We start from the raw sequence: 21,432 nt of genomic DNA, 5'->3' as shown, positions 1-21,432 counted from the left end.
AAAGGGGAGGGTTGCGGGTGGGAGGGATGTTGTGGGAGGGAAGAAAAAAAATGCATGAGGGGGCGGCAATGTTGCGTGGTAGGTTAAGTCTATGTCAGCAGTACTGACATCCCATTGGGTGCTGGTTCGAGTCCTGGCTGCTCCACTTCTGATGCAGCTTCCTGCTAATGGCCTGGGAAAATCAGCGGTGGATGGCCTAAATGCTCAGGCTCATGCACCCATGTTGGAGACCCAGAAGAAGTGCCTAGCTCCTGGCTTTGGATTAGCCCATCTCCACCTATTGCAGGCATTTGGGGAGTGAATCAGTGGATGGAAGATCTGTCGCTGCTTCTCTTTCTGTAACTCTGCCTTTTGAATAAAATAAATAAATATTAATTTTTTTTCATGTGCTCAAGAAATCAAGCCCATTTTCAATATCAGTCTTCTCATAAACACAAAAGAGGCAGAATTTAGGGTGTTCCCATTTCTATTAAGAACACTCATCTTTTGAGGTGGGTGTTAGTGGCATTTGGCATGCCTGTATCTGTCTGCTGGTTCACTGCCCAAAAGGCCGCAATGGCTGGGCTGCATCAGTCCAGAGCCAGGAGCCTGGAAGTCCATCCTGGTCTCCCATGTGTGTGCCATGGGCCTGGGTATTCAGGCCATCTTCCACTGCTTTCCCAGGTGCACTGGCAAGGAGCTGGATCAGAAACAGAGCAGCCTGGACTTTATTGGTGCTGAAATGAGATACCAGGTGGCAGGCAGCAGTTTAACCTGCTGCACCACAATGCTGTCCCTGCTCAAACACTGAACGAGGCAATAGCATGTGCCTCCCACTCTTCAGGTTTCCAGTCCATCCAGTGGGAATGGTTCCTGTGCTTTCCATCACTGGAGGTGCCATGAGTGTTAGCTGGCCTATCACCGGAGCCACCACAGGTGTTAGCTGGCCCAATCCCATGCCTGTCTTCTTGCCAGTCCTCAGGACAGAGCCTCAGCCCCCATGGGTCCCTGCACACAGGAGGGAGAACAGATTTGTGCTCCTTGGCCGTGCCCCTGAGCAAGGCAGCATGGCCTGCAGGGTGCTTTGGGAGATGCTGGGTGTAGAGGATTGTCAGGAACATATTTCCCCAGCATCAGTTCACATCAGATGGGTGGGAAAGGAAGACTGGCTGCCCCGACATGCCAGCTTTCAGCTCAGAGGTCTGTAATGTTTATGCTTTTCAGTCTTGCTGGGAATTTGAGAATCCAACTGGTACCAAATGCTTGCTCCCTGACATCATCTTGAGAAAGGAGCCACAGTTGGAATCTGTACTGCTGTAGGAGATAGAAACCCCTGTATATACTCATCCCTGGGGATCCACAGTCACTCCACTGTACAGGCAAGAGGACCACAGCCTCATAAACCTAGCTAGACCCAGCAGCAACTGTGACCCCAACATTTTAGCCTAAGCGGTGTCCTGCACTACACTGGTCAGGTAGTTCTGCACAGCAAAGTGGGTCCTATTCCCAAAACCTTAAGAAGGAGTGATCACCTCTGCGGAATGAGGACCATCTCCCCTACTTCCTCAACTTTGACCCCGCCAGGGCAGTGCAAGCTCTGGCTTTGGTGGGTGTGAGCAGTGCTGCATGTTCATCCCATACTCCTGCCCAGTTGTACTGTGGATCTTTCTGAGCCTGCGATGGCTTTGAGTGGACTAAAACACCCTACTTTTGTCAGCGTACAGATCACTGGAAAACAAGCATCAAATTAAATTGTACCATAGACCAAATGAGTCTTATCAAAATAGAACATTACATCCAACCACAGCAGGATACATTTTCTTTCCACCAGCACATAGAGTAGTCTTTAGGATAGGCCATCTCACTAGTCCTGGTGATCAATTTCTGTTCACAATTGATCATAATGATAGGACTAAGAGCCAAAGGGAGCACATAAACAAGACTAGTGTCTGCAAATACTAGCTGATAGAATAAAAAAGGGAGAGAGCATTCCAACATGGGAAGTGAGATACACAGCAGATCCATAGAATGGCAGATGTCCTGAAGGGCACTCTGGCCTCAGAATCAGCCCTTAAGGCATTTGGATCTGGCTGAAAATCCCATGAGAGTATTACAGGCATGGAAAGCCAAAACTGTTGGGAGCAACCCGGACTGGACTGAGTTACTGGAATTAAGACTTATTCTATGCATCTGCTCTCCCACAATATGGCGCTGGGAGAGGAGGCAACAGCTTCTACCCAGCTGCCTCTCACCAAGTTGACAAGCTGCAGGACCTGCTCCTGATTGGAGGAGAGCAGCGTACTCGGCGTGTGGGCAGCCGAGTTAGGATTGGCGGAGGAGGACTATAAAGGAGGAGAGAGACGGCATGCACCAGGAACATCTAAGAGGAACATCTATCTGAAGGAACACCTGTGCAGCCCCCGAGAGAGCCGGCCGGCGGTGTGCCACTCCCCCGCGGAAGTGGGGAATGTGGCAGGGGGAACCGCCCTTCCACGGAGGTGGAAAGGACCAGTAGCCAACCCGGGAAGGACCAGCAGCCAACCCGGGAAGGACCAGCAGCCAACCCGGGAAGAACCAGCAGCAAACCCGGGGAGGGCCGAGCAGACGAAAGAACAGCGTAGGGTCCTGTGTCGTTCCTCCACGAAGACGGGGAGCGACATAATGGTGCCGTGACTCGGATAGGAAACCTATGCAGGGTTTAGTGTCGTTCCTCCACGAAGAGGGGGAGCGACATAATGGTGCCGTGACTCGGATATGAAGCCTAGGCAGGGTTTAGTGTCGTTCCCCCACGAAGACGGGGAGCGGCACAAAACACTCTGGCTAAAAAAAAAAATAAAAAACCCTACATGAAAGATCTCCACGAGTGAGATCCCAGTGAAAAGAAGGAGGTACCTTTCTCTGAAGGGAGGAGAGAACCTTCACTTTGACTATGACCCTGTCGGAATATGATCAGAGTTGGTGAACTCAAAAGGTTCCATAGCCTTGGTGACTCATGACAAGAGCCTAGGGTGATTACTGATGCCATAAACAAGAGTGTCAATTTGTTAAGTCAACAACAGGAGTCACTGTGCACTTACCCCTCATGTAGGATCTCTGTCCTTAAAGTGCTGTACATTGTGAGTTAATGCAATAACTAGTACTCAAACAGTATTTTACATTTTGTTATTCTATGTGGGTGCAAACTGTTGAAATCTTTACTTAATATATTCTGAACTGATCTTCTGTATATAAAGAGAATAGAAAATGAATCTAGATGTGAATGGAAGGGGGGAGGGAGAGGGAAAGGGGAGGGTTGCGGGTGGGAGGGAAGTTATGGGGGGGAAGCCATTGTAATCTATAAGCTGTACTTTGCAAATTTATTTTCCTCAAATAAAAGTTAAAAAAATAAATCTTCCTAATTTTAATGACTAAAAAAAAAAAAACAAACAACAAAAACAAAAACAAAAAGCAAATCCCAGCAAATTAAAAAAAAATCAAAATCATCACATTATCCTCTCTGACCACAATGGAGTAAAATTAGAAATGGTCAGCCAAAGAGAAAATAACTCTAGAAGTTATCCAAATAATGGAAATGAAAACTTGCTTCTGAATGAAAAACGGGTCCTTGAAAAATAAGGAAAATTTAAAAATTCTTTGAATCTTATGAAAATAGAAACACAATAACCTGAAACTTATGACATAGCGGAAGCAATTCTAGCAATTCTAATGAAAAGTTTATAACAGTAAGCACCTACACACACACACACAGACACACACACCACAACCTAACTACAACTTAAGGACCTAGAAAGCAAGATACAACCAAGCTCAAAGCTAGGAGGAAAGAAAGAAACATCAGAGCAGAAATAAATAAAATAGGAAACTAAAATAGAAAAGATTAATGAAGTAAAAAATTTGGTTTTTTGAAAAGATAAAACATACATCTTTAGCTAGAGTAAAACCAGAAAGCAGACTTGAATAAATAAAAGCAGAGATGGAAAAGGAGACATTACAAATGACACCACAGAAGTATAAAGAGCCATTACAGACTATTATGAATGACTACACACCAACAAATTGGCAAACTTTGAAGAGGAGGACAAATTTCTACACCTGTAACTGACCAGGATTGAACAACAAAGAAAACCTGAATGGACCAATAAAAAGTAGTGAGATGGAAGTGTAACAAGAAGTCTCTGGACAAAGAAAAGCCCAGGACCAGATGGCTTCACTGCTGAATTCTAGCAAACTCTTAAGGAAGAACTAACAGCAATTAATCTCAAAGTACTCCCAAGTAATCGAAAGGAAGGGAACCCTTCCCAATGCATTCTATGAGGCTAGCATTACCTTGATTTCAAAACCAGTCAAGGACACAACAGGAAAAAAACCATAGGTCAATATCCCTGATGAACACAGATGCAAAAATTCTCAACTGTATACTAGCAATTGGCATTCAACACACACACCAACAAAAGTCCTTTAGTATGATGAAGTCTGAGTTCTATCAGGGATTCAGAAATATTCAGCCTATGCAAGTCAATAACTAATATATCACATCAACAGAAAAAAAGGCAAAATTCATATGATCAACTCAGTAGATGCAGAGAGCATTTGGCAATATTCATTATCCACTCATGACTGAAAATCTTAAATAAATTAAGTATAGAAGGAGTACACCTCAACACAGTAAAAGCCAGATGGGACAAACCCATAGCCAACGTGATCCTGGAAGGAGCAAAGCTGAAACCATGTCCTCTAAGATCTGGAACCAGAAAAGGCTGTCAACCTTCACTGCTCTTATTCAGTATAGCATTGGAAGTTTTAGCCAAAGCAGTTAGGCAAGGGAAAGAAATAAAAGGTAGACAAATAGGAAAGGAAGAAATCAAATTGCCCCTGTTTGTAGATGACATGAGTTTGTACGGAAATAAACCTGAGTACATTCACCAGGAGACTAGTGGAACTGAAAAACAAGTTCAGTAAAGTTGCATGGTACAAATTCAGTATGCAAAACTCAGCAGCATTTCTATACACCATAATTAACTGCACCAGAAAGAAGTAATTACAAAAAATTGTAATGCCTTGCAATCCATTTAACCATGGGTATGAAAGATCTCTACCATGAAAATTACATAACACTACTGAAAGAGGTAAAGAAAACAAAACAAAAAAGATTGCAAGATATAATTAAAATGTCCATACTACCCAAAGAGATTTCCAGATTCAATGCAGTCTCCATGGAAATACTAACTACATTTTTCATGGAACTATTATAAATTTATAAAATTTAATCTTGAACAACAACAAAGAGGGAGGCATCAGAATACTAGATTTCAGGACATTCTACAGAGCTATTTCAACTAAAACAGCATGGTACTTACATAAAAATTGTCATGTAGAACAAAGAGACTGATTGGAGATCAAAAAAGTGAATCCATGAATCTATAGTCAACTTTGACAAAGTTGTTGAAAGCACATTGGAGCATGGACTGTCTCTTCAGTTACTGGCAAGGGAAGACTGTATATCAATATGCAGTTAATTGAACTAAGATGTTTCCTCCCTCTTATACAAAAATCTACTCAAAATGATCAAAGATCTAAATATAAGACCCAAAACTATCAAACTACTAGAAAAAAAAGGGAACAACTTCAATATAATACCACAGACAATGCTTTTTTTTAATAAGATCCCAAAAGCACAAAAAAGAAAAGCAAAAAACATATCAGAATGTATCAAAGAGAGAAACTTCTGCACAGTCAAGGAAACAATCCGCAAAATGAAGAAACAACCAACATAAAGTGAGAGCATATTTAAGCTATTCTTCTGACAAAGGATTACTATCCAGAATATACAAGGAACCCAGAAAAACTAATTAGAAAACAAAAAATCCAGTTACGGAATGGGCATAGAGTATGAATAGAGATTGTGCCCTTGGACTGGCCTTCAGGGAGAAACATACACATTTAGCCCAATTCCAGGTGTGCATTTCTGGTTCCACATGCCTAAGGAGCTATTTGGAAGGCAAGTGGGACTTCTAATGGCAGACAATAAAGAAACAACACGTGGGGACTCTAATACTGAAGTTACTGGTGATAGTAAAGGGCTCACTGAAGTAGCAGTTATGTATTGTCAGGGGCACCAATCAGCCAGCAGATGAAGCAGCCAATGTTTTCCTATATAAATCTCCTATCTGTATATGACACTCATTCCAATTTTTAGCTTGTCTAACACTTGCCCCTACTGATACTAATTCAGACACTCACTGAAGAGAATCATATGGGCTTCCATCAGTGTAGAAAAGGTTGGTATTATAATCCTGACAAACATGTTTTCTATACCTGACAATTGTGCCTTTCAAATTGCTGAGGCTACATGTGACCGTACTCATTATGGAATGGAGATGTATTTCAATGACTCTCAAACAATCTGACTGGATACAAGGAATCACCCAAAAGTGTATGTTGTGTGCAAACACCCACAACCACCCCAAAGAGATGAGAGTGGGGCTGGCAATGTTGCACAGAGGGTTAAGCTGTTGCCAGCAATGACATCATTCCGTATCTGAGTTCCAGTTCACATCCTGGCTGCTCTGCTTCTAATCCAGGTGCCTGTTAATACACCTGGGAAACAGTGGACGATGACTCAAGTTTTGGTTTCCTGCACCCACATGGGAGATCTGGAGGCAGTTCTAGTCTGGCCCAGCACCAGCTGTTGTGGGCACTTGTGGAGTGAACCAGCGGATAGCAAACCTCTCTCTTTCTCCCCTTCTGTCTGTCACTCTGCCTTTCAAATAAATGTTTATTTAAAAAAAAAAAGCCTGAAACTCAAAATAATGAGAGTGCCCCAAGTCCCAGGCTCAGAATTCTAGGGGCGACTACCTGGGGGTTAACAAACTGATTTGACTGTGATGTTGAGAGCCCAGGGGACTTAAGTACTTGGTAAAGGATGTGGATATTTTTACCAGTCAGCTGGAAGCATACTTGAATCAAATCAAAAAAAGCTACAGAATTCAGTAAAACACGACTTAACCACATCATCCCGAAATTTGGCTTCCTGAGGGCAACCACTGGCCAGCATTATCTGTAGCCATCCAGCAAGTTAAGATCGCCTTAGAGCTTTCTCCTGACAGAAACAAGGGGAGTCTGTGTGACCCAACAGCCCTGCTGAGTTTGGGTAAACATGTCCAGCCATGAAGTCGACCGATCAACTGGACAGCCAACAAGCGGGAGTAAGGACTACTGAAACCTCATGTGACTGGTGGACGGAGTGCTCCAGCTTCTGCTGGGTTTGGCTGACTTACCCATCTGCTTTCCTGTTCTCTGCTTATTTGGTCTCCATCTTCTTCATTTTCCAACCATTTTCATTTGTAGCCAAGAAAGCCCGAGCTGGACCTCCTACTGCAAGACCTTTCACCTCCATGGGATCCTGCTCCCCAGTCCTTAAAATTCGTTTGCATCCTGCTTGAAGCCCTTTAGGGCTCATGGCCCCAGTGAAGTAGGAAGTATCCAGATGACAGTGATGCCCTTTCCCTCTTTTAACTCCATAAGTTATAAACTGCAGGAGAGCTCAACACACCTCTCTGCCCCCACAGAAGAAAAACAAGTAGCCTATCATTGGCTAAATGCTGAGAATAACCAGGTGTTCTTGCAAATAAAGGGGCGGGAAGGACCAGGAGGAAGCTGTTGATTGGATGCAGCCACACTCAGTGGTTAACACATTTCATGCAGGAGTCGCATGCAAGTCTGATTCAGCTGTGGCTGCTTTGTGGCACCTGTGCTGAAGCCGGGCTTGGCCCCTCACCATCACCTTCCTGATATGAAGCTAACCCCTCTCTTTATGTTAAGTCTTCAACACCAGATGAACATGAAATAATGCAAGACACATGACACCTTAGCAGGCATGTGTGCCTACTCCTTTCTGAAATGCATAACTCTGCCTGGAACTTCCCTAAACTTAATGAATATGTATAACTTCCTTAGAAGTAAGCCCCAGGACCTGTAACTTCCAGCTCCTCTGGGAGCCTAGTATGTAGTTACTGGCCTCACGCCTGAAATGTGCAGATTTAAATATAATCGTTTCTATTCCGAGAGCAAATCATTGCAGGTGAGTTTGATTGGCCAAGGCAGCTGACAATAACCCATGGATTTTCTGTCTTGTTATAACACCACAAAGAAATAAGATGATGGATACTTTAATTAGCCCCATTTAATTATTCCACCATGTATATATGCATTGAAACATTACACTCTTCCCCACAAGCATATAAATATAATTGTCAATTAAAATAAAATTAATTTAAAAAGGTTCCATGAAGATTATATAAAGCCAAGTTTTAGATTAATATCCCCTTTTAGCTCTAGGACATGTGGGAAACAGATGTATAAGGAGCAAAACCTTTTTCTCTCTGTCCTTGTTATCTTTTTTCTTTTCCTCAGTGATGAACTATAACAACCTCAGGAGTTCTAGATCCCTTGAGAGCACTAGTTGCTTAAATTTTACTTGTTAGTGGAGCTGCTTCCTTGTGGTATTTGAGGAGAAAAAATAGTGTACTTTTAAATGTTTAATTGGGGTAGGGAGATCTTCCATTTTTAAAATTTAGATTATTGTTCACGTGAGAAGGAGGGAATGAGAGAGAGACAGAGAAAGTTGCCATCAACTCTGTTTACTCCCCAGATGGCTGCACCAGCCCAGCTGGAGGAGGAGCCAGCAGTCAGGATTCAATCCAGGTCTCCCATGTAGGTGGCAGAAACCTGATCAATTGAGCCATCACTGCCACCTCCCAGGGTCTGCATTTGCAGGACACTAGAGTCAGGAGCCAGAGTCAAGTGCTTGACGCAGGTACTCTGCTGTGGGAAGCTGGCTTCTGAGCTTGCGTCTCAGACTAGGCTAAATTCCCACCCCGGTCCTGTTTATTTCATTTTCAGTCTCTTCTTCTTCCTTAAATCTTAGGTATTCACAGTAAATATCTATTGAGAAACTACAATGGTTCCAGTTCTGGGAGCCATGGTTTCTCACAAAAAGGTGACCCAGTAACATTTCAAGTGTAGAAAGTGCTAAGGCAAAAAAATTGGAGTAGTATAAAGTGGGGACTGGAAGAAACAGTTGTGCACTCATGTTCATAGGAGCATTATCCACAATGACCAAAAGTGGAGCAATATGGCATCCTTGGGCATATGAAATAATACAGCCTATAGCTACAATGGAATATTATTCACCCTGGAAAAGGATGGAATTTCACACACATGCTACAGTGTGAGTGAACCATGAATATACATTATACTAAATGAAAGAAGTCAGTCCCCAAAGAACAAATATTGTATGATTGCATTTGTATCTGGAACTTACAGTAGTCAAATTCATAGAGAAAGTAGAATGGTGGGTGCCAGAGGTTGGCAGGGGAGGTGGAAGAACTGGGAGTTAGTGTTTGGTGGGTACAGAGCTTCAGTTTGGGAAGATGAAAGACGTTTTGGAGATAGACATTGGTGGTGGTTATGCAATAATGTAAATAGACTCAATACTAAACTTATAACTATTGTATACTTATAAATTGCTGAGTATATTTAAAAAGTATTTATTTATTCTGAAAGGCAGGGAGACAAACAGAGAAAGACTGACAGAGGTCATCCATTCATTGATTCACACTCCAGATATCTACAACAGCCAAGGCTGAGCCAGGCTGAAGCCATGAACCAGGAATTTAATCTAGCAGGGACCCAAGTAATTGAGCCATTGCTGGCTGCCTCTCAGGGTACACATTATCAAGAATCTGGAATTAGAAGCAGGGTTGGGACTCAAACCCAGTTACTCTGATATGGGTTGCAGATGTCCCAACTGGTGTGTTAACCTCTGTGCCAAATGTTTGCCCCGGTGAGTAGATCTTCCGTGTTCTCACCACACACACACACACACACACACACACACACAAATGGTAATCATGTGAGGTGATGGAAGTGTCCACTTGATTGTGATAATAATTTCACAACTTATAGGTATATTACAACATCAAAATCTATGATTTTTATTTGTTAATTATATCTCAGTAAAGCTTGAAAAATTACTAACTTGATAGATTTGATGTGAATTTTATCACCATGAAACAAGAAATTTAGAAACATACCATAGTTGAACCTTGAAAACATTATGGAACTAAAATAAAGCAGACACAAAATGTCAGACATTGTCTGATTCCACTTCAGTGAGGAACCCAGATAGAGAATTCATAGACACTACTGAAGAATAGAGGCTGTGAAGAGCCAAAGTGACTCCATTTTAAAACAATAAAAAAGCAGCCTCCGTTTCCCATAGCAGACCCAAGTCCTTGTAGAAGCAGGCATTCAGGCATTCCGGAGATATCAAAGCTTACCAGGGACAGCTAGCTCAGTAGACCAAGGCCAAAGTAACTGCCTGCACCCAAAGCTCCCATGCTGTAAGCCCCCGCTGATGCAACTCTTTTTTTCCTGCTGATGTAGCCCTTTTTTTCTTTAAAAACTCTCCCTAACAAGACCGAGGCCTCACTCCTTCCTCCGCTGTGCCAGTTGGTTGGATGGGGTCCCTGTTGTGGCTTATACTCCTGAATAAACCCTGCTTTTGCAGTTCGGTGTGATTGGGTTGCTGATAGCTTCTTGGGGATCTACTTATCTGGACACAACATCTGCCCTGGGGCTGGAGTTAGAAAATGGGCAGTTGTTTTTTGTAAGGCATACAGATTTCTGCTTGGGATGATGAAAAGCTAAAAGAACTGGATAGAGGACAGTGTACTGTGGTGGAATGAGAAGGCCATGCCAAGATGGCCACTGGCAAGTGAGTGTCAGTTACACAGGAATGGCTTCAGACAGCACCTGGCAATGGAGGTTGCCTGGCAATGGGCTGTGAATTGTTAGGGCATAAACCACTCCTTGATCGGACTGGCTGCCTCTGCTATTTAAGCTGTTGTGCCAACTGAAATAAATGAGTCTGCGGGCTGCTCACCTCTGGCCTGCTTTCACCCGACTCCCAGGGACTATGTGGTGACTCCATGCGTCTTGCTCCCACCACGCTCCTCCTCTCAGAATGAATCCACAACTTCTGGCGCCCAACGTGACTGAGAGACAGTGTGTCAGACTTGGCGAGGTCCCCCCTTGATTTCAGCAGGTAGGCCCCTCAGTGTTTTGTGTGCTGTCTGGTTCTGTGAGGGTGAGCACAGAACCCCCTCGTATGCCCCTTTCCTTGTCCTTGTCCTTGTTCGAAGAGACCCCAGGTTAGGCACACACTGCCCAGAAGTGTAACACTGCTTTTTGGCTCCTTTTACTTTCAGTTCACCTGGTGAATTCACATAAGGGACTGATCATCCCAGAATTTGGAACTTAGTGATCTTCCCTCACTGGAGAGAGGTGACACCCTGGTGACACCATGTGGGCATATGTCCTTGACCTATCAAATCAAGGAAGTCCCCGCTAAGCACAGGCCATACTTACGATCTTATACACTACTGTCTGTTCGTCTAACGTAGGGAACCCCCTGCATAATGCCATCAGCCACTGAGGTGCTAGGAATTTGTTTTGTTATGGTAGCAGTGCTGTGGGTGTCTTTCCTTTGGCTAGAATTGACGTGGTGCGCTGCTCTTGAGCCCTCAAACGTGGGAAAGTTACCCCCCTCTCAGAAACCCACACAGATTACCAAATATAATGAATGTGTGAGTGATCAGAGCCTGCCACTCCAGGCTGTTGCCTCACAAGCAACAGTTGATGACTTAGGGAGAGAGAGCTCTGACAGTGAAAATGACAGCAGACAACACAGCAATGCCTAGTCAGCCACCCCCCAAATATCCGTGAGATGAACTTAGATAACCTTGAGGCGATAACCCATGTGAGGTCATCCCATCTGCACACAGTGAGGATCCCCTCTTTTTGGCAGTCCCCAGGCACCCCAGGCTCTCAGGGCAGCCACTAGACCCCATCCCACCCACATGTTTGCCATTAATCTTGAAGTGGATTCACAATTCAGGCCCTGGATTCCAACACCCATAAAAAGGCTTCTGCTAACCAAGGGCCAAGGATATGCTTGTGTCTTTCCAGAGAATGTGGGACAGCCCATTTGGGTACTAGCCAGAAACATCAAGCCTGCAACTGACAGTCAACCAGAATCAGCTGGTCAAGACTGAGAGTCCGCCTTGTTAGCAGATGCACCTGCTCCCAATTGTCAAGCTGCTGCCCTAGCAATCTGCCCTGAGGAACTGCCCACAGTCACATCTGCTACTATCTTTTACCCCACTAGCTCTGGTCAGCCATTTGAACAGCCAAGAGCCTGCGTGTAGTCATGCCATTCCTGATTACCATTGTCCCTCATTCCTACCCTCATCTGAGCAAGCACTCCTGTGGTCTCCCATTTCGAGGGCTGGTTAGTCAATGATGGGTAAGATTCCCAGAGGAGAACCTAAGACAGGCACAGCTGCATACGAAGACCACATAGAAACGGGGTCAGCAATGTAATGGCCAAGGATCATGCCTCCCAGTGCTCAAAATTAAATGAAAAGGGGGAAATGTAGTGGAATGAGAAGGTCGTGCCAAGGTGGCCACTGGCAAGTGAGTGTCAGTTACTCGGGAATGGCTTTGGAAACCACATGGCAATGGAGCCTGCCTGGCAACAGACTGTGATTAGATGGCTTTGGAACCCAACTAGCAAAGGAGTTTGCCTGGCAACAGGCTGTGATTGGCTAGGGCATTAACTGTCCCTTGAGTGGATTGGCTGCCTTGGCTCTATAAGCTGCTGCACCAACTGAAACCAGTGAATCTGCAATCTGCTCACCTCTTTCCCACTTTCACCCAACTCCCGGTGTCTGTGTCGTGACTCCACACCTCTTGTCCCCACCATGCTTCTCCTCTCAGAACGAATCCACAGCAACAGTATACAACATTGGAGTGTATCTTGTGCCACCGAACTATACACTGAGAAATGGTTACAATAGGGGCTGGCATTGTGGCAAAGCTGTTCAACAGTTTCTTGGGTACCTGCATCGTGGAGTGCCTATTCAAGCCCCAGCTATTCCATTTCTCATCCAGCTCCCTGCTATTGCAACCTGGGAGGCAGCGGATGATAGTCCAATTGCTTGGGCCCTTGCCATACACACAGGAAACCAGGATGGAACTTTGGGCTCCTGGGTTCAGCATGGACCAGCTCTGGCTGTTGCAGGCATTTTGGGGAGTCAATTAGTGGATGGAAGCTTTCTCTCTTTCTATCATACTGCCATTAAAGTAGATCAAAATAACTCAAAGAACTTTTTTTAAAAAAAATTCATTTTTTTATATGAAAGTCAGAGTTAGAGTGAGGAAGTGACAGAGAGAGAGGTCCGCTATCTGCTGGTTCACTCCCAAGATGGCTGCAGCAGCCAGAGCTGAGCTGATTCGAAGTCAAGAGCCAAGAGCTTCCTCCAGGTCTCCCACATGGGTGCAGGTGCCCAAGGACCTGGGACACCCCCCACTGCTTTCCCAGGCCATAGCAGAGAGACGGATTTGAAGAGGAGCAGCCAGGACTAGAACTGGTGCCCATATGGGATGCCGAAGCTTCAGACCAGGGCTTTAACCCACTGTACCACAGTGCCAGCTCCCAAGGAACATTTTTGAAAATGGTTAAATGCTGTATTTTGTTATGTATCTGTATGTACACACACACACACACAAATATAAAACCATTATAAAGTGTTAACAAATAGTTCAAGAAATAAAATGTGTTATTTTTTATTTGTGATTAACATTTGGTGTATATGTGTGAAATGGTCACTTTTCCATTTAATTATTTATAATCATTGTCTATATTCCCACTAAACTAGGGTCTTTTTGCTTTTTACTTGTTAAACTTATTTGATGAAGTATTAAGCCTTTTTACTGTAATGTAAATTTAAAAGATGCTGTCTCAAATTATAAAAATTATATAATATATAATTATATATAATTTATATTATATAATATATAATATATAAGAATATATTATATATAATATATATTATATAGTAATATATTATAATATGATATATATTAACTCTTTCAACTTAATAAATAAATCTTTAAAAAATACAAATATTGAGGCAGTCCTGGTTTAGGCTAGATTTTGACATCACTGCTCCAGTGAATCCTGGGACTCTTTCTACTCAACTGTCATCTTATTAGGAATCTAGAAGTCAAAAACGCTGCCATATTTGTCACCAAGAAATGATCTGAGGAAGATTAATTTTTCCCAGAGGTGAAGAATGTGGGAGAGAGCAATTACAGATGTCTTCAGTGTTAGTCTCCCAGGGATAATGAATTGGCAGGGTAGAGACTCCTGTTTGTGTTGTCCCTGTCCTTGAGGAGCCAAAATGATCAAAGAATGAACACATCACTGATCAATTATTCTAATCAGCTTCAGAGGGGATACAGCCTCCAGGACACAACTTGGAACTCACTAATTTATAGTCATCAAGGTCCCACACTCGAGACACTCACATCATCTCCAGAAGAAGTGATCCAGGCCCTGTACCACATGCCTGGTTCTATCTCACACTCTGCTGGGGGCCAGACCTTCTGTTTTTATCGTCCACCCTCTACAAGAGAAAGATTCTAGACATTTGATTCGGTGGGTTCACGCTGCTGAGCCTGCATAGCCTGGTAAGTGTTGAGGAAACTAGGGGAGGGGAAAGGGCATTGCTTATTGTTAAGTATAAGGTAGGGTAAACTCTGTAATGTTCATGGAGCAAGACTTGCTGAACGTAATTTCTGGGAAGGAAGAATGATTAGACTGCTTGGTGATAGCGGCCACTGCGTAGTGAGTTTTCACTTTGGTTGTGTTTTGTTTGTGGGCATGGTTGAGAAGATGATGAGAGGTGCTAGTCTTTGTTGGCCATTTCACTGCCCTGGACCACATGGTCTACTGTTGTGATTTCCAGTCCAAGTTGCACAGGTGGATGCCCCAAGGTCCTGATAGAACTGTAGATTTTTAACAGCAAAGTCCTGGACCCTTCTAGATCTATTCTCTTGTTACCTGACCCGAGAACTCCAAATCCTCCATTCTCCACCACCCCCAGACCAAGCCTTCTGAATTCTGTGACCCACACTTGCTTAAGAACATTTCCTGCTTTCCAGAAAGACCTGTCCTTGTCCTTCTCTCTTAACCCTTATCCAGGGCTCTTATTAGATTCCTTCAAGAAAGCAGAGGCTGGATTCCCCAGCACCTTGGACTGTGGTACAGAAATCCTTGGTTGGGCTGTGAGAGGAAAAGGGAAGGACACAGGTAAGCCCAACACCATGTTCCCTCTTGACATCCCCTGCTTTAATTCTTGGGGATGGCAGGGGTGCACTGGAACCCACCATATCCCTTTCCCGTGATTTCCCTTGATTTCCTTGTGCACCTCTCTTGATGCTTGTCTTTCTTAGGCAACATAATTCTTCAGTGGGTCCCTTCAATTCAAATGATGTGAAGACTCCCCATATGTTTTGTCTGCCCCAAACTCATCTTTCCCTCCAGGTACCAGCAATAATTGTAATTCATATCACATTAGTCCCTTGATTGTATTCATTCATTCATTCTCTCTCCAGCCCTCCCTGTATTGTATTCCCTTCACAGCCCCATTCTCTGTGCAATTTCCCTTTCCAGGTTCTGAGATGTCATCTGTGCCCATCTCTCCAACATCATTCTTGATCGTTCTCATCTACCACTATCTACTTAAGAGCAAAGTGCGCCAGCACCGCAGCTCACTAGGCTAATGCTCCGCCTTGCAGCGCCGGCACACCGGGTTCTAGTCCCGGTCGGGGCGCCAGATTCTGTCCCGGTTGCCCTTCTTCCAGGCCAGCTCTCTGCTGTGGCCAGGGAGTGCAGTGGAGGATGGCCCAAGTCTTTGGGCCCTGCACCCCATGGGAGACCAGGATAAGTACCTGGCTCCTGTCATCGGATCAGCGCGGTGCGCCGGCTGCAGCATGCTGCCCGCAGCGGCCATTGGAGGGTGAACCAATGGCAAAGGAAGACTTTTCTCTCTGTCTCTCTCTCTCACTGTCCACTCTGCCTGTCAAAAAAAAAAAAAAAGAGCAAAGTGCCTGAACACTTTGCTTCTTGCTTCTTGCATTCAGACATCTCTCATCCCTCTTCTCAATTTAGAGCTCCTCTCTGTATTCCACACAGTAATCCACCTTAGCACTTAATTCTCTGTGTTACAATTACTGTTTTCTGCAACTATCTCTGCACCTTGGAGGCTGGACCATGAATACAAAGGCCACACTCTTAATCTTCATATAACAACAGCTAACACATAGCCTGGCCCAGACTCCTTTCTTGCAGAATGGTTTCCAGGACTTGTTCAGTGACTGACAAGCTGCCTCATTCATTCTTTTTCTTAAAGATTTATTTATTTATTTGAACATGAGAGTTACACAGAGAAAGGAGAGGCAGAGAGAGAGCGAGCGAGCGAGCTCCAGGAGCCAGGAGCTTCCTCAGGTCTCCCATGTGAATGCAAGGGTCCAAGGACTTGGGTCATCTTCTACTATCACAGGCCAAAGCAGAGAGCTGGATGGGAAGCGGAGCAGCTGGTATTCAAACCGGTACCCATATGGGATGCTGGCGCTTCAGGCCAGGGTATTAACACACTGCTCCACAGCGCTAGCCCTCATTTATTCTTTGGTTATTCCTAACATAGTTTAGCACAACTGCCCTCTGACTCTAGGCAGTAAAAGTAGAATAGGGCATACTCATTTGATGCATGGACAAAGGGACTAGGATGAATGTGACTATCCTCCCAGCTTCTGATGTCTAACCCTTGGTCCAAAGGTAGGCAGAAAGTTTCTAATACATGGGCAGTTTAAGATATTCCTAACCATCATGTCATGACTCATTTGAATCATCATTTGGCTGGTGCTATTTTTATTTGTTTTTGTTTTTTTTGTTTTTGTTTTTTTTTAACTTTTATTTAATGAATATAAATTTCCAAAGTACGATTTATGGATTACAATGGCTTTCCCCACATACCGTCCCTCCCACCCACTACCCTCCCATTTTCCAAGATTCATTGATTTGAAAGGCAGAGTGTCAGAGGGAGAGGGGCACGTGCACGTGCACACACACACACACACAAACACACGAGAGAGAGAGAGAGAGAGAGAGAGAGAAAGAGAGAGAAAGAGAGAGACCATCCATTAGTTCACTTCCCAAATGGCTGCAATAGTCAAGGCTGGGCCACACCAAAGCTGGTAGCCAGGAATTCCATAGGGGTCTTCCATGTGGGTGGCAGAGCTTTCCCAGGTGTATTAGCTGGGAGCTGAATTGGAAGCAGGGCAGCCAGAATGGATGATGGCAATGCAAGTGTTGTGCTACAATGCTGCACTCCACAATTATGTTTTCCACTGTACATTTTTCATTGTCTCAACTTTTTAATGTAGACTAAAAGAATAAGATTTGATTATCCCAGAAATAGAACCTTTCTCTGGCCAAATAATTACTTTCATGAAAATAGTTCTAAAACCTGAATGTTCACATGGACCATATGATAAAACTTCATAACTTCATGGAAAATGGAAATAAAGGACAAATTTATTTTTGTGTGGATCTACAAGTGCTTAAGGAAATAGAATAAATGAGAGGGCTCCCTGACTCTTAGAAATCTCACATGCAATTTCTGTCATCTGTAAGCCAGCCACCTTGTTAGTAATTTTTCCCAACAGCATCCTGAACAGAATCAGAAAGACAGTGCCAGAAAGACATCTCAAGATTTTAGGAGAGAGTAATACAACTGGATGTTCACGTTAGAAAGATGTGTTATCAGGCTGGACACTTGGAAGGAAGTCCCTGCAATAGACCTAGCAGGGGATGGAATTGTTTTATTTTGCAATGCTGTTGATGATATGAACATGCAGAGTACATTCCAGGGAACACCAGAATCCTGGCCATGGCCCACCTGCTCACTAAAATAAGTAAGGCAGGTGGGCATTTGATGCAGTGGTTAGTTAAGATGTTTTTTTTGCGGGGATGCCTACATCCTATATCACAGAGCCTGGGCTGAGTTCTGGCTCTGCTCCTAATGCTAGCTTCCTGCTAATATGCACACCTCTCTCCTCCCTCCTCCCCTTTCTTCCTTCCTTTACCTTGGAAAGTAAGTCATCATCCTACTTATCCTGCAATATTTTATCTAGATATTGTCCCTGCTCTCACATTTTCTTACTACCCAGATGTGGTTTTCTGGTTTCAGATGTGCTCCAACAAGCAAGATGGCCTATACCTTTCCTTTAGATCACTGGGCTTCTTATGTGTTAGTGAAGATGTGGGCTATTTTATCCCTAAGATCTAAAATTGCTTTTTGTTGTCCTTGACTCTAAGTCAGAGATAAAGGGAATAGATGAGGGTCCAGTGCTGTTGCATAGTGACTAAAGCCACCACCTGCAGTGCCAGATTGCATATGGGCACTGGTTCAAGTCCCGACTGCTCCACTTCCCATCTAGCTCTCTGATATGGCCCGGGAAAGCAGTGGGGGGTAGCCCAAGTGCTTGAGCCCCTGCACACATGTGGGAGACCTGGAAGAAGCTCCTGTTTCCTCGCTTCGGATCCGCACAGCTCCAGCAGCTGTGGCCATCTAGGGAGTGGACCAGTGGATGGAAGACCTCTCTCTTGCCTCTGCCTTTTGTAACTCTGCCTTTCAAATAAAACAACACACACACAAAACCAAAGGGAATAGATGAGTGTCCCAGAGGCTAATGGACAGAGATTGGTCAGCATTACAAAATGTTGCCTATAACAAGAGACAGACTAGAATTCCTAAGTTTTTTAACAGTAAGATTGTTTTCCTCAATTCTTCACCTCAAGAATTGAAAATTCAGAGAGAATTGAAAGGCTGCTCATTGTCTATTTCACATGCCTTCTTTTCCTGAATTGCTTAGCTGATGTGTCAACAACATGGAACCAGGAAATCGAACAAGTATTTTAGGATTTTTACTCCTGGGCTTTTCTCAAGACTCAAAGCACCAACCTCTGCTATTTGGTTTGTTCCTGCTCATGCTTGTGGTCACAGTGCTTGGAAACCTGCTCATCATCCTGGCCATCAGCTCCCATGCCCACCTCCACACGCCCATGTACTTCTTCCTCTCCAACCTGTCCTTGGCTGACATCTGTTTCATCTCTACAACCATCCCAAAGATGCTGCAGGACATCAAGACTCAGAACTATTCCATCACCTTTGCAGGCTGCATCACTCAAATGTACTTCTTCATGGTTTTTGGGGGCATGGACACACTTCTCCTCACCTGGATGGCCTACGATCGCTTTGTGGCCATCTGCCACCCCTTGCACTACCCAGTCATCATGAATCCCCGTCTCTGTAGCCTGCTGGTTCTTGTGTCCTGGTGCATCAGTCTGTCGTGTGCCCTGATCCAGACCCTGTTGATGCTGAGGCTGTCCTTCTGCACCAGAAGGGTAGTTGCACACTTTTATTGTGAACTTGCTCAGGTCCTGGTACTTGCCTGCTCTGACAAGTTCATCAATTACACCCTGCTCTACGTGGTGACTGCTCTTCTTGGCTTTGTTCCCCTCTCAGGGATCCTTTTCTCCTATATGCAAATTGTCTCCTCCATTCTGAAAATTCCGTCGACTGGTGGAAGATACAAGGCATTCTCCACGTGTGGGTCTCATCTAACTGTGGTTTCTCTGTTCTATGGGACAGGCCTTGGGGTGTATCTCAGTTCTGATGCCTCGTCCTCTTCCTGGAAGGGCATGGTGGCCTCGGTGATGTACACTGTGGTCACTCCCATGTTGAACCCCTTCATCTACAGCCTGAGGAACACGGACATTAAGAGAGCTTTACAAAGTCTTCTCGGGTTCACACTCCATGTTCAGTGATGGGAACATCGTTCCTGGATTTGGGAGCTGCCGGAAGTCACAGCAGTGGGACAAATATATGCCGCCTCTGAACTGTACAGAGTTTTGATGCTTACCCACTCTGTTCTCCATCTTTGGTCAAAACTACCCTGTGAGTACTTGGTGTGAAGCGTATGATGATTCCTGTTACCCTTATTCTACTCACTTCTTCCCTTCCCTTTACATTTTTACATTACTACACCTTGGTTGGAGTTTGCACTCCTACATATTAATACAATCACTCAAGTGAGATTCAGAAACTACTGCTTTTAAGTGAATTCACTTTACCATTAACCAGAGCTGTTTCTTACCAAATTCATTCACTCGACAATATTTACTAGAATCTATATTGTACCAGATCTTCTAGGTACCTGGGATACAGCTGTGAGAAAATTTGGGCGATTGGATACTGGGTACCAAAATATAGTGAGAGAGAAGTAAGAAATTCTAGTGCTCTACATTACAGTGGGGTGACTATCATTCACAACAGTATTTTATGAAGGAGTAGAACACAGGAGCTTATAGGTTCCAAATACAAAGAAAGCATAAGGCAATGGAAACCTAACTACCTTATGTGAGCATGTTGTCTATATGAATTAAACATTATACTTGGGGCTGGTGCAGTGGTGTAGTGGGTAAAGCTGTGGCCTGTGGTGCTGGTGTCCCATGTGGGTGCAGGTTTGAATCCTGACTCTGATCCAGCTCCCTGCTAATGTGGATGTTGTATACACTGCCAGATATCACTCAGCTGTAAAAAAGAATGAAATTCTGTCTTTCACAAAAAATGGATGCAACTGGAAATCATCATACTTAGTGAAATAAGCCTGTCCCCACAAGACCAATACATATGTGTTTCATGATCTGTGATAACTATTATAGTACACAAAATGTATGTATGATTATTTGCATTGCAATATGCATAAAATTATTCATGTACATAAACTGTTTGGAGGAAATGGCTTAAAGTCTAAATGAACTTAATTATCTTATAACCACACAGGAAATATTTAGGTGTTACTTTGTCATTGGTTCTATTTTACTGAAAAAATTATGAATGATTAAATGACAAAAAACCGCAAATATGGGTGAAATGGTCATGTTTCCATTCAATTGTTGTTTAAAGCTATTATCTACATTCCTACTAAGCCAGATTTTTTTGCTTTTTACTTAAGGTTCATATTCAGTGAAGTAGTAAGCCAGTGTACTGTAATGTAAATTTAAAATATGTCATCTCAAAAACTAAAAAGAAGAAAGGTAAAAGGAAGGACGGTAGGAAGGAGCGAGAAATGGAGGGAGGGAGGGAGGGAGGGAGGGAGGGGAATTTCATTATATTCTTAGACTTACATCCACAAATCATATTGAGTCTGTTAAAATTAATTAAAATTAAAATGAACATAATAAAAGACCTTTGAAGTCTTACCATGACTCACTTTACCTCCCTCCACTTTCTCACCTTCCAATATACCCATGAGCATAGGCTCATAAGATGACATTTTCCATTTAGATGACACCTCATGGTTCTGTTTATTCAACAAGAAATTCTCATCTGCTTTAGGATAGAGACCCTTGGGAGATCTGACCACAGGAGAGCTTTAGGCTAAGGAGAAAATGCTTAAGTTTCTGAAGGACCTTCCCGA

The 21,432-nt window shown here is 43.8% G+C and overlaps 2 protein-coding genes across 2 annotated transcripts in view; one reads left to right on the top strand and one right to left on the bottom strand.

Moving 5' to 3' along the window:
- The window catches only part of LOC127487906 (endogenous retrovirus group K member 25 Env polyprotein-like), a 106,064-nt gene that overhangs the window by 73,836 nt on the left and 10,796 nt on the right, over positions 1-21,432 (bottom strand). The gene's annotated exons all lie outside the window — the stretch shown is intronic.
- Positions 10,886-21,085, top strand: LOC127485221 (olfactory receptor 7C1-like). The gene is made up of 2 exons (XM_051828009.2): positions 10,886-11,086; positions 18,823-21,085. The coding sequence occupies exon 2, from the start codon at positions 18,839-18,841 to the stop codon at positions 19,775-19,777; it is 939 nt and encodes a 312-aa protein (XP_051683969.2). The 5' UTR covers positions 10,886-11,086; positions 18,823-18,838; the 3' UTR covers positions 19,778-21,085.

This window comes from Oryctolagus cuniculus, chromosome 16, assembly GCF_964237555.1.
Source record: "Oryctolagus cuniculus chromosome 16, mOryCun1.1, whole genome shotgun sequence".
Classification (NCBI taxonomy): Eukaryota; Metazoa; Chordata; class Mammalia; order Lagomorpha; family Leporidae; genus Oryctolagus; species Oryctolagus cuniculus.
The sequence above is the reverse complement of the archived record's forward strand: the minus strand, read 5'-3'. Positions and strand labels throughout refer to the sequence as shown.